The sequence below is a fragment of the Strongylocentrotus purpuratus genome, unplaced genomic scaffold, assembly GCF_000002235.5.
Source record: "Strongylocentrotus purpuratus isolate Spur 01 unplaced genomic scaffold, Spur_5.0 spur5_scaffold_17, whole genome shotgun sequence".
Taxonomy (NCBI): Eukaryota; Metazoa; Echinodermata; class Echinoidea; order Camarodonta; family Strongylocentrotidae; genus Strongylocentrotus; species Strongylocentrotus purpuratus.
The window spans coordinates 22486156-22499280 of record NW_022145602.1 but is presented as its reverse complement, the minus strand read 5'-3'; the positions used below and the strand labels follow the sequence as shown (position 1 = coordinate 22499280).

Below are 13125 nucleotides of genomic sequence, written 5' to 3'. Positions count from 1 at the left end.
TACCTCAACGAATGTCGCCTAGTTTACACCGATACTCGTTATCAAACAATATATATATATATATATATATATATATATATATATATCACATGATATTAGGATAATAAATCACTATCATAGCTTCTGATCACCATTTTATAAAACAAGTCCCATGTTCTTGCATTAATAAAATCGGTCACTTTGCATGTTTCTCTGATATCTTCCGTAACTATTTCATTCAAAATAAATGTACGGGTATTCTTTAACTTTAAACCTCAGAGAAGGCAAAGAAGGATGAGCTTTTATCACTTGCGGATAATAATTATTATCTCGACGTAGGGATGGTGGTGATATAACAAATCGCACACAGAAATTAAAAGTCGTATGAAGTCATTTCTGCTAATGAACGTAATTTATTTGATATCATTCTCTGTAGATTGACAACTACATATCAGCTACTGATTATTCTACTTCTTTACATTATACAATTTAATTTGTCGTATTTCGGTTGCAAGCCTGTGTATACATATACAATTCACCTGTGTAACGAATAACAAAGCAACAATCGAAAGATAAACCATTTTCTTGATGTTCAAGTTCTTTTAGTTCTTAAAAGCACTAGCATGAAGTGTTGTATATCCTATTATCGTTATCATTAATCTCCTTCCATTATTGTTATTAGTAGTAGTATTATTAGTATTAGTAGTTTAATTATTATTATCACTATCATTATCATCATAATTATCATTTTAGTTATTAAATTTTTAATTTTTACAATTGTAATTATTATTAATATTAGTGATATTAATATTATTATTATTATCGCTAACATTAATATTAGTCAATATCATTGTCATTTAACATTAATGTGAGGGAGGTTGCTATTCACTATGATTGTTAAAGGGTGTTTATTTAACCATTTATAAAAGTACTGCGTTTTTTCCAATACCATTATACAGAGGATGACATTGAAATATACGCCTATTGTTTTTATTATTAATTGTGTCACCAATATCATTATCCTTACCACTACCTTCATCGCCAATATTATATGATGCATGTATACATTTATATTTTGCGAGTCATTATGGTAAAAAAATCCAGGGTACCTTGCAAACAAATGATTTCCATTCGGTTCTGTGTTTGTTTATCTAAACATATATTTATATATCTCCTGTTCGTATATATATATTTCTAATTAAATTTCTTAATTATTTGTCACCTACTTAATTCTACTCCGTTTTTTTCCCAAGTTTAATTAGGTTCAATTTACTTACAATTCAACAAAGGGAATACAACGAGTTTTTGCAAAATAGGTTCTAGCTAGGAGTGGTACACATTTACAAGTAAAATATTTATACCCTTACAACGTTTCCATTTGCAAATTTTACTCAGCATGTAAATAACATATTTTTCCGATTTATTTTTCTTGAGAATATGACATATTAAAGCTTTCGTTAAAAAAGTTTTCTTCTAAAAGGTTTGTTTAACTAGTCAAATTTGTATTCTTGAGTTACGAAAACCAACGACAAAACAACGCTTAAAAAAAATAAAAAAATACAGAGAAGTATTCTTCTTTTGTTTTCATTGAGGATATCTCCTTTAGTATTAATGGATTCCTTGTGTATTAAATCTATCAATCAGCATAGTATCGTATACTTTGATAATAACCTGCCTATGTTTTAGAAAGACAATTATTAATATTTTTGTCAGATGATACAGCACAGATATGCAACAAGGCAAAAAGAAAGTGGCTTACTCTATCAACCAAAATGTAAGACAACGCAAGGAAATTTGTGTATTGTGTTTGTAGGAACAAAGCTGTGGAATGATCTTCCTGAAGAAATTAGATTAAGACATCGAGGTTATATTTTCGGAAATATCTTTTCATCTACCTTCATGTAAATGACGTGGGTTCAATCCCAACTCACCCCCTCTCCTTTCTTTTTTCCTTTGAATTTACATGTCTTCTTTTTATATATGTATGCACTTGCCAGTTAACAATTATAGATGACCTTAAGCTTTTACTTTTACGCATATCTGTATGATTTTATTTTTGATTAATAAATCCTTTTCATTTCATGGATATGGTGATGATTGTATTTGTTCAAACATTTGTTATCTTTCATTATAATGCTTTAGCTCTTAAATTTGTGCGTTTTTCTTTCTTTTCTTTTAGAAAAGTAAACAGGTTACATGATGCTCTATTATTATTTGTCTATCTATGTAAATAAAACACAAACAAGATTTAAATTCATATGTACAAACACATTTAAAAAAGAAATCTTCCCAAAGTTTGGAACTGGGCTCGAGCAGCACCTGTGCCAACATATAGTTCCCATTACCAACTTCATCTGAATATTAGTAATACACATATTTACGTGTATATATTTTGTGTATGTAATAGTATGCAGATATATGCCTAAAATCGTATTTAAAACCATTACTGTTTAATCAACATTACTTTTCTGTTATGTAGACATTCATCAGTATTATTCTTTGCATTGTATGATTGTTCATATGTACTGTTATTATAACGGATGTGTTTTTGTTTTAAATTTAGATTTAAATTCAGATAAAACTAATAAATGCGTGTTTCATCTTAATGTACACCTCTCCTACAATGTACTTAAAGCAAAACTGGTTTAACCTCGTCTTAAACTTATTTCAATAATAAACATAGGATATTCAAGAGATAGTGGTATTTTCATATTTTTACTTGAAAAAGTATGCAAAAAATTCACAGAAACGTGAATTCGTTATCACAATACAATGATATTTAGTGGATTCAGTGGATTCCAAGACAACAATTAATGCATTATGAGAAAGAAGAGGGATATTAATGGTATGTCATTTTCATATAGTGAATATTCGTGTAAATTATCAAGAAACAGGGAATGACTGCGTTAAATAACTTCTAACATTTGAAGGAAAGATTAATCAAAATTTATGAGAATAAAACAACAACACAAAATATAACAGCATATTTATATAAAAAGGCTAATAAACAAGAGTCGAGTTTTCCTATATGAAGTGCTCATCGAATCTAAAACTGGTAGTAATTTATTCAAGTTGGTTTTTCGTAGACTTCATAGCTCCGAATGGGATCTCCATTTTGTTTGAGGTATGGTTCGACATAGAGTGACTGGTCACCTCCAATGTACTTGGCATAACCGTCAGGAACGTCCGGAAGAGGGCCTCTGGATCCCTTCTCATCTTGAAGAGTGTCTTTCGATGATGTTGCTAAATCATAGCCACGACTGTAGATTATAAAATGAAATTGAAACAAATATTGTGTTCAATTAACATTTACTTTACTATTCAGATTTCAATTGAATCGTTAAATTAGGGGAACTATAAATGCGCTGTTCATTATGTAAAACATTTCTAACATTTGAAAAAATTTTGAAATAGAATATTGATGAAAGAATATCACATCATGTATTTTTTTTTATCAATATTTGTCTTCGAACGCATTTCTAGGGGGGGGGGGAATCTTTGCAGAAATGTGTCTCAAATGACACCCTCTTTCACATTAAGATACACTTAAAGCGAAATTTTACCATCTTTTTGTTGCGAATCTGGGAATCCCAACACTTTAAAAGGGGATTTAAGGTTGCATTTCATAAACACTATCTTTCTTTTCATTTATTAAATAATGTTTTCAATTAAACACTTCTGTTGGTTCAGCTACTTTTAAAAGATATATCTATACAATAACACAGACACAAATTGCCTGAATATGTCAACGTATTTTCCAAAATTATCTCACAAAGTTGGTTAGGATTTTTTTACCGGAGTTTATTAGTGCTGTTATTCTGTAATATTGTTTTCCTTCTAAGATGATACATAAAATGCATCAAAAACCACGAAACCACCTCGTTCCTCGATTGCAAGGAAACGCTTTCCCATGTACTGGTAGTTTTACGAATTATGAGGACGAGCGACGGGGGTTCAGCCTCCTTCCATAAGTCCCATCACATTGAGTTAATTTGAAATGAGTAATTGATGTTAAAAGGGTAAAATGCCTGGAATCAACTGAGAGTCGATTTTTATCATGACATATGTTGTGCATAAAGAGAAAATACACTGAAAACATATAACAAGTTATTGTACATATCTACACATTATAGCGTACCGAAGCTGTGACATCATAACAATCTTTTTTTTTTTTTTTTAGAATTTCTCAATTTTTTCTTCATTTTCCAAAAGACCAACAAAAAGAATGTCCGAATGTCGAAAACCAATTTAATATATTAAGTATTGGCTGAGATATGACCCTCTGAATAAATAAATGTTCTATGGAAACTCAGTGTTATAGTCCTCTGGTTCTTGATGTTATGAACCAGAGCACTATAACACCGAGTTCCCATAGGACATATTTTTGCAGATGGTCATATCTCAGCCAATGCTTAATATATTCAATCGGTTTTAGCCTTTCGGACATTATTTTTGATGCTCTTTCAGAAAATGAAAAAATAAATGAGAAATTCTAAAAATTGTTTTTTGAAGACGTCACACTTTACCACTTTGTAAGATTATTATGGTAAACATTAACTTACTTTCTCACGAAGATAACAAACGCCGCCATACACATCAGAACAAGGATGAATAAGATGACAGCTGTAACCAGAAGACCGGTGATAAAGTAATCCCTTCCCTTTTGCTCACTACTAGAATATGCAATGCGCTCTGGGAATGCAGGTTTTCTTTCTGTAAATATAAGTAATTTGGTTATAAGCAAACACCACAATATCAATATATATATATATATATATATATATATATTTGTATTAAATTGCAGTAATTGAATTTGGATTCGTATTTGTATTTATATATATATATATATTTTGTTTTGTCATTTGTATATATGTTTGTATTTGTATTTTTTCAAAAAAAGTATTTGCATATGAATTTGTATTTGTATTTGTATTTTTTTTTCGTATTTGTATTTGCATCATTTGATTTTCAGGTGCATCATTTACATTGGTTTTTCAATTTGTATTCTTCTTCGTATTTGTAATCGCATTTTGTAAATGTTTTTCTTATTTGTATATATATCATTATTATATGTGTGAATACATTCTTATTCTATTTGTGATTCTTTTTCTCAGATATTCGTTAGAAAACAAACAAACAGCAAATTCCTGTATATGATAACTGTAGCCCTATAAATTATGTGAAACAAACTAAAACGCTAACAAGAGAAATGATCATAACAAAAATTTTAGCTAGAAAAGAATACACGGACAAAAAAAGTAGGGAGGTAAATAATAAACAATAATAATGAAATCCCAAATAAGTAAATTGATGCACTATTATTTATAATTATCAAAGAGATGACCTTAATTTGTAAAGCAGTATCCTTTCTCTCCTTACAATTTGTTTTTCTTTCCCATCTTATGTCTAAAATGATTTAGCTTTTGTTATTCATCACCTTGTTTTACTTGGTCTTTCAGCAGAGCATATATTGTGCAACGTAAAAGCTAGTGTAAACTCTCCCTAATTTGTGGCGGCGGACAGGCATGCTCTCATATTACTTATATTTACATGTAAAAGGACCTGTTTACATTTATTACATTAAATCTTTTAGTATGCTACATATTAAGATGATAATCATTTACACCATAATTATTATAAAATGTAATACAAGATTGCTACCATAGTCTGGTACCAAATTATCCCGTTATATCAGACTTTTCTAAGTGCATAATAACCTCCGGGCTGTGGACAATCAGTAGAGCACTGGACAGAATTCCCACGCCACAAGCCATCTGTGTGACACTCCCAAGCGAACCAATCAGAGTCATCGTTACATGTGATGTTAACTTGGTCACCGATCTTGTAGCGAGGCTTAACATTTCCAATGAATGAGACGACGGGGATGATTGGTGGATTGCATTCTGCAAATGAAGTATTTAAACATTACACAAAACTGATTCACTGGATTAGGGTATATTTGTACACAAACAGAAAATTGTAGAATGTTCAAAATCAATAGCTTCTTCGAAGACTCTTCAATGATTACAGCACAATACTCATTCAAGAAGCCTCTTTCGAGCGCTTGTAGTTGCCTAAACAAGTGCAAATCTTTGATGATTGAAAATGGAACTATGTTTCGATCGTAAACGTAGTTACCTTGATTATGCACGGTACAAACTGTCCAATACACACACACTCTCAAATAGATCATAAGCTTTTTGAAGGGCGCTTACAATCTTTTATTGATCACATTACCTCTTATCCTCGTGTCATTTTTAGATAATAAACGTTATTAAAAATAAATAATGAACGAGTCTTCGTCTTCGTCTTCGTCAAGCACCTAAACAGTGTGAGTCAAAAAAAAAAGGTTTACACCTAGACAATTGCTATTTTTTTTTAAATCATCTATGAACAGTAAACAATTATACATCTTATGAAAGAGTGTTTTATCCCAAATAATTTGGTATCATTTTTGTGTGGTATGTGCTCACGCTTGGATGAACAGGAGGCATTGTTTGCGAGAGTGCAAAAATCGATTTGCGCCAAAGTTGCTTGTGTGATGCTTGAATAAACAAATTGGGATTTGGGTATTAATTCGGTCTTTGCAGATCCAAATAACGTCCCTAACACAATTAATCATGACATATATATCAAATATTGAATGTAAAATATCAACGAACATTTGTGCGCGTATGTGTGCGTGTGTGTGTGACTTTGCTTCTGCACAAAGCATATGCAATGCATTTTATTCAACCCATTCTCTAACTCCGCTTATCCCAACATAATACATGCTGTATGCATCACTTTGGCGCAATTCGATTTGTGCACTCTCGCAAACAATGCCTCATTTTCATCCAAGCGCAATCACATACCACACAAAAATGATACCAAATGATATGGGATAAAATACTCTTTCATAAGGTGTATAATAATTTACTGTTTATAGGTGATTTTTTAAATAATTAGCAATTTTCTAGGTGTAAACTTTTTTTTGTTTACTCAAACAGTATATACATGGTCGAAAATAGGCGAATGGGCATCAACGTGTTCAAATGACGTTAATAGAGGGATGGGATTCGATCCCTCAACCCTTCGACTGAGAGTCAATTGAATGAAGCCCTATACCACGACACCTATACATTTGTATTACATGAAATGACTTTACGACAGGTAGCTTTTTAAAAAGTATGTTTTGCATACCTTTGGGAGGGTCAGGGCAAACTATGTTTTGGCCTATCCATATTCCATCGTCACATGACACGTCGAACCAATCAGAACCCACGTTACATGTCACGTTCATCCTGTCACCGTCTTTGTATGAGAGACGAAGATTCTGAATGGTTGAATCAATAGGCACTGCTGGTGCACTGCAGGAGGCATGTGATGGAGGAACTGTGGAGAGAATATATGCAAACAATATTATGGAGGCCACGAGGTACTGTAATAATGGGAAGCGTTGGTTCATTTTTTAGGAATTCTTTAGGATATTTTTTTTTTTTTAATTTGATTTTATTTCTGCACTTTTTCCATATTAAATATAACTGAATAACAAAGAACATATAAATGTAAGGTATAATACAACATAAATAAACAATAATTTCTTCATGTAAAAATGTTATTTTTACATAATATATGTACATATACTAACGAAACTTAATATTTCCATAACATATAATCATAAAGTATTAACCAAACTATTCTGTTGGAAAAGTGCAGGAGACCGCAATCATGAGCAAAGCTTGACAAGGATGGCGGCCCCAAAAAACAAAAATAAATAGATTTAATGTGTGAATTAAAACAAAAAAAGTATTGAACAGGTGATTTGAACCTCTCTCAAAAATACCTGTACGACTCTGCTCAGTAAAGACAAGTTTTATTACTCACACAGAACCAATACCCTTCAACAATTTTACACTAGATATTTTTCATTGTAATGGCAATTCAAGCGTTTTTAAGTTTGGGACAGCAACACATAAAAGAAAAACAACATTTATATTTGAAAATTTGCTTTAAATCCACAAATGTTACTAATCAAGGTTAAAAATATTCGTCCTTATCATATGTTAAGGACAATGGAATAAAATTGATAGGTGGTAAGATTTGTTGTTGAAGAAAGTTTGTAGGTTAAGGTGTGAAAAGGGATATCAGATTCTGGAAATCGAAGAAATGAAAAGAGAAAAAAAGAAAGAAACTGTAATGAAAAACAGTTAAAGTTATAAAACAGGATTGAGTTATATATGTACTTTGTATATTTTGTTATATATGTACTTTGTATTTTTGTTAATTAACAAACATCACATTCTCGGGGAAAAAATGTTATTCCAAATATCAGTGATTATTGTAAGGGATTAAGCGAAATATTTGTGCTCGTTTCAGTGCGCGTTCATGTTACTTTTATATTTATATTGTTATACATGTACTTCTCCGGGCCCCATTTATGCCATGGTTATGGAACTGGTAGTGGAGATGATAATGAAAGAAAACATGATGATGATGATGGCGATGATGAAGGTTGAAACCATTCCTGTTGCGTGCTGGGGAGTATAAGAAAGAAAACATTTCAAATATAATACCAAAATATATTTACTTACATGAAGCTGGCAATGTCGGTGCTGCACAAGATATATCAGGGCCATCCCATAATCCACTTGCCTGACACCGCAAGATAAATTGATCATTGTTTGTGTCACATGTCACTGTCACTGTGTCATCGTAATTGTAGTTCAAATGATGACTTTCAATCGAAGAATATCTCGGAATATAAGGTGCACTGCACAGTGTTGGAGCTGTCATATTCACAGCATTTGGGGGAAAGAAGAAGAAAAGTTCAAACCTGAAACCACTGAAACCTCAAAATAAAAAATCACATTATACAGTGTGTCCCAGAAAAAACGAAACCGAGAATTATCGATGTTTCACCATAACTTAATCACAATTATAATTAATAAATGACTCATATCTATACAGCTTAGATCCTCTTCTTTCATTTGATGTAACTCATATGATGCATATTTCACGCATAAGTGATTAACATCAATTTGAAGAGAGGGAACCAAAAAGTTATTTGGCGTACGGTATCTAAATTTCAAAGGGAAAGTCACATCTACAGAAAGTTCAGTTTCTGCCCTTTCATATGCCACCTCAATCATGAAAAATGAGCAAGGAATATTAACGTTCTGTTTGTTTAAAGTGATGCTTGCATTTTCATAATTTGATTTAAAAGGTTCGTTTTCACTGGCTGCATGCCATAGCAACAAGCAGATTTGACAAATGACTTAACTCCGTTTCGTTGACAATCAGCCATGCATAAAGTCTTTCGGCTATGTCTGATCGCCAACAAAACGGAAAGTCCTTATATTTTAACCAAAAAAAAAAAAAAAAATTAATTTAAAATGTAAAAGAAACACAAATTAGACTACTTTACAATTGATACGAACATAAATATTTTACTGCATTCAATAACAAATATAGCAAGATACTAAATAAGAAAAGGAAAACCCGAATGAACGTATTTCTATAAAAGGCAAACATTGTAGACAACATCAAATGATGTATAAGATATTGAGGAGTGGAAGAATGAGGATAGAGAATTTTATTTAAAAAACAGGATAGAGGGGTAGAGAATAGGGATATTTATGGAGAACGGTATGAATAAATATATAATTACACATGCAGTGTTAAAAAAAAGAGAATGAGGATGGTACAAATTTTTGACAAATAGTAAAAATCTACTTATTATCATGAATATCTTTTGTTCTTTTTAAGGTAAACCGAGCACATTACCAGATAAATCAGATAAAAACAGAATATCTTACGTTTGGCTGGTTCTCGGCAAGACATTTCCGGTCCACTCCACATTCCACTGTTGTTACAGTGAAGGGTAAAACGATCGTTGCTTGCATCACAAGTTACAATCACGTCATCACTTGAGTTGTAGGTTATTCGGTAGAATGCAATGGTAGAATGTCTTGGAATAACAGGAGCACTGCATTGAGATGGAGCTGCTTGAAAAGATGTAACATAACTTCATTGGTGGGTAAGGTTCGATGCAACAAAGAAATCACGTATGTAACATAAAAACATGAATAAATAATCAGGTAGTATTAAAAACAGCATCAGTAATAGAACGAAAACAGTAAAAATACAACTGTCAATAGCATTGTTAAGCCAAGTCTAGCACAGACAACGATGATATTAGAATAGAAATGTGAAATGTGAAGTCAACACTATTTGTAAAGCACCTTACACATAACATTGCCCTTATTATTGTAATTTGAGCATTATTTTCAGCTCCTCAGCATGTATTCGTATCAATTATTCACACTGACAATATAATATCTCAATGACATCGCAGTCTGTCCCAGGTAAAATGATAGATTGTCTTATTTTCCCCCGAGAATTAAGTATACAAAATGTATTAATAATTAGACAAGGACAATGATACAATTAAATGACCATGCTGATTGTGTAGTTATACCAAAATGTTCAGACAAATTATCAAGAATAATGTTCTAGGTTCCCACACACATACATACATAATTATTCAATTTATTAAAACAAATGTCGTTTTGAGTATGGTAAAATGTTAATGATAGAAGTTTAATTTTCCATCACTCTGGTACACGTCAATGTCCATGTACATGCAAACGGACAAGTCGTATGTCTAAAATTTGCAAGCAGGCCACACAATTACATTTTTAATATGGTAAACATGTTATTTTGTTATAGATACATCAGGCATTTTGGGGCAATTTTATTTATGTTGGTCAAACTCTTTTTTAAATTGTAAACTCTCACAATTGGCGCAGCACATGTCAGTGTTCTTTGGATCTAATTTCAGATTTATTATATATATCTCCACCATCATGATCGTTGATTTGGGGCTTGTATTATGAGAAAAGCGGTCGAATTCGAAGGGGGAGGGGTAAGTTTCTGGCAAATAAAATGAATGCAATCAAATGAAAATTGAAAGTCTTACCTGGGGTAGGTACGGGGCAAGAAACTTCCTGGCCACTCCATTGGGCTTTCGTGTCACACCAAAGGGTAAACCGATCACTGCTATTATCACATGTCACAGAAATACTGTCACCATAGTCATAATTCAGTTGCAAGTGTTGAATGGTTGCATATCTCGGAACGTAAGGGGCGCTGCACTTCTCCGGAACTGTTTCGAAAATCAAGTAAAGATGATACTTGGTAGAACAAACATGTATCTAATTTAAATGTCCTTTGAGTATTATCTGAATTTATCCTTAAGCGTAAACGGAGTATAACAAAAAAAGTAAGATGCTGCTGAGTGATAACACAGACAAAATTAAGTGGATGAATACTAATTTGTTTGACTACAATCACGAACAACAGCAATTGTTTAGTTATTTATACACGTGGAAGTCGTAGGAGTATTGGGGTGCTAAATATTATGTATTATTTACAAGTTTATCAATAGTAGGTGGGTAGATGAATGAATAATAAATGGTGAATAAATGAATAATAAATGAAGCTAACCTTCTATCGGCTGTGTGCAAGAAAGTACACTACCCGTCCAAAACCCATCTGAGTTGCACCTAAGGGTATACGACCCGTCTGTTCTGCCGTCACAGGTGATTGTTACACTCTCACCGATGCTGTAGACTAAACGTATGTTTTCAGCTGATGCATACTTTGGGATATATGGACTAGTGCATCGTGTAGGGGCTGTGAATGGAAATACAATAAGTATGTTAATACAAAAACAAAAAAAAACATTTTTAGTTTAGACGGAGAAAGTTTTGATCAATATCTACAGTTTAAACTAGAAGCTGACTTATTGATACCACAATGCTACAATTATAGATAATGTCAAACACCTTTAGGAGCAATATCGCAGCAATCAATTTCGAACCTTACGTACTGGACCTCCTAACTTGAACTATTAATACCTATCTCTATAAATTCTTCGTCTCGAGATAGCCTTAGTTATAATCACAAGTGACGATATATCCGGAGTTCTCATGTTAAGCCCAGTTCAAAATGTTACCTGATAATAAGTCGGGTCTACAGTTACGTGCCAAGCCAGTCCCTCTGTTAATGTCATAGCATATTTGGCAATTATATTGTCGTTGATTAAACCCTTTTTGGAAATGCGAACTCTTATAATTTGCACAGTTACTTTTCCCTGGATCTAATATTAGGATTTAACATATCTTCCTCAATCATCACGACCATTGATTGATGGCTCGTATATTGCGGAAGCCAGTCGAAAGGGGGGGGGGGGGGTTAGGTAGAAACATCGAATAAAATAAAACAATAAAAAAATAAAAGTCTAACCTGGGGTAGGTACAGGACATGACACTACATGTCCGTTCCATCGACCTTTCGTGTCACACTGAAGGTTAAACCGATCACTGCTATTGTCACATGTCACGGTAATGCTGTCACCATAGTCATAATTCAGTTGCAGGCCTTGAATGGATGCATATCTTGGAACGTAAGGGGCACTGCACTTCTCCGGAACTGTAACGAAAATCAAGTAAAGATGATAGTTGGTACAACAAACATTTATCAACTTAAAATGTAATTTGAGTATATCTTTGGACGTAAAAGGAAGATTAAACTATAATGTCGTTGAGTGATAACACAGACAAAACTAAGTGGTCGAATGCTTAATTTTTTGACCACAATCACGAACAACAACAACTGTACAGTTCATTATATTCGTGTGTGCGTAGGGTCATAGGTGATCTATATATTAGGTATTATTTACAAGTTCTTTACAATTGATAAGTATAGGTAGATAAATGAATAATTGTTATTGAATAATATTTATAGCTAACCTTTTATCGGCGGTGAGCAGGAAAGGACACTACCCGTCCAAAACCCATCTGAGTTGCACTGAAGGGTAAACGACCCGTCTGTTCTGCCGTCACAGGTGATTGTCACACTCTCACCGATGCTGTATACCAAACGTATGTTTGCGGCTGATGCATACTTTGGGATATATGGACTAGTGCATCGTGTAGGGGCTGTGAAAGGAAATGTTTTTTTTTTAAATATTATTTGTAGTTTAAACAGAGAAAGGTATGATTAAATACACAATTTAAACTAGTACCTAATTTACAGATACCACATGTACGTGCTAGAATTCTAAATAATGTCAAACAGTGTTACAACCAATACCGCAGCAAT

The 13125-nt window shown here is 32.6% G+C and overlaps 1 protein-coding gene across 1 annotated transcript; it reads right to left on the bottom strand.

The window, feature by feature from the left end:
* Nucleotides 1-2080: 2080 nt before the first annotated feature.
* Nucleotides 2081-12649, bottom strand: LOC105446662 (P-selectin-like). The gene is made up of 10 exons (XM_030988311.1): nucleotides 12643-12649; nucleotides 12268-12453; nucleotides 11467-11655; nucleotides 10940-11125; nucleotides 9777-9962; nucleotides 8553-8747; nucleotides 7162-7353; nucleotides 5697-5882; nucleotides 4542-4692; nucleotides 2081-3239 (listed from the first exon to the last, which is right to left on the bottom strand). The coding sequence occupies exons 1-10, from the start codon at nucleotides 12647-12649 to the stop codon at nucleotides 3047-3049; spliced, it is 1671 nt and encodes a 556-aa protein (XP_030844171.1). The 3' UTR covers nucleotides 2081-3046.
* Nucleotides 12650-13125: the final 476 nt, after the last annotated feature.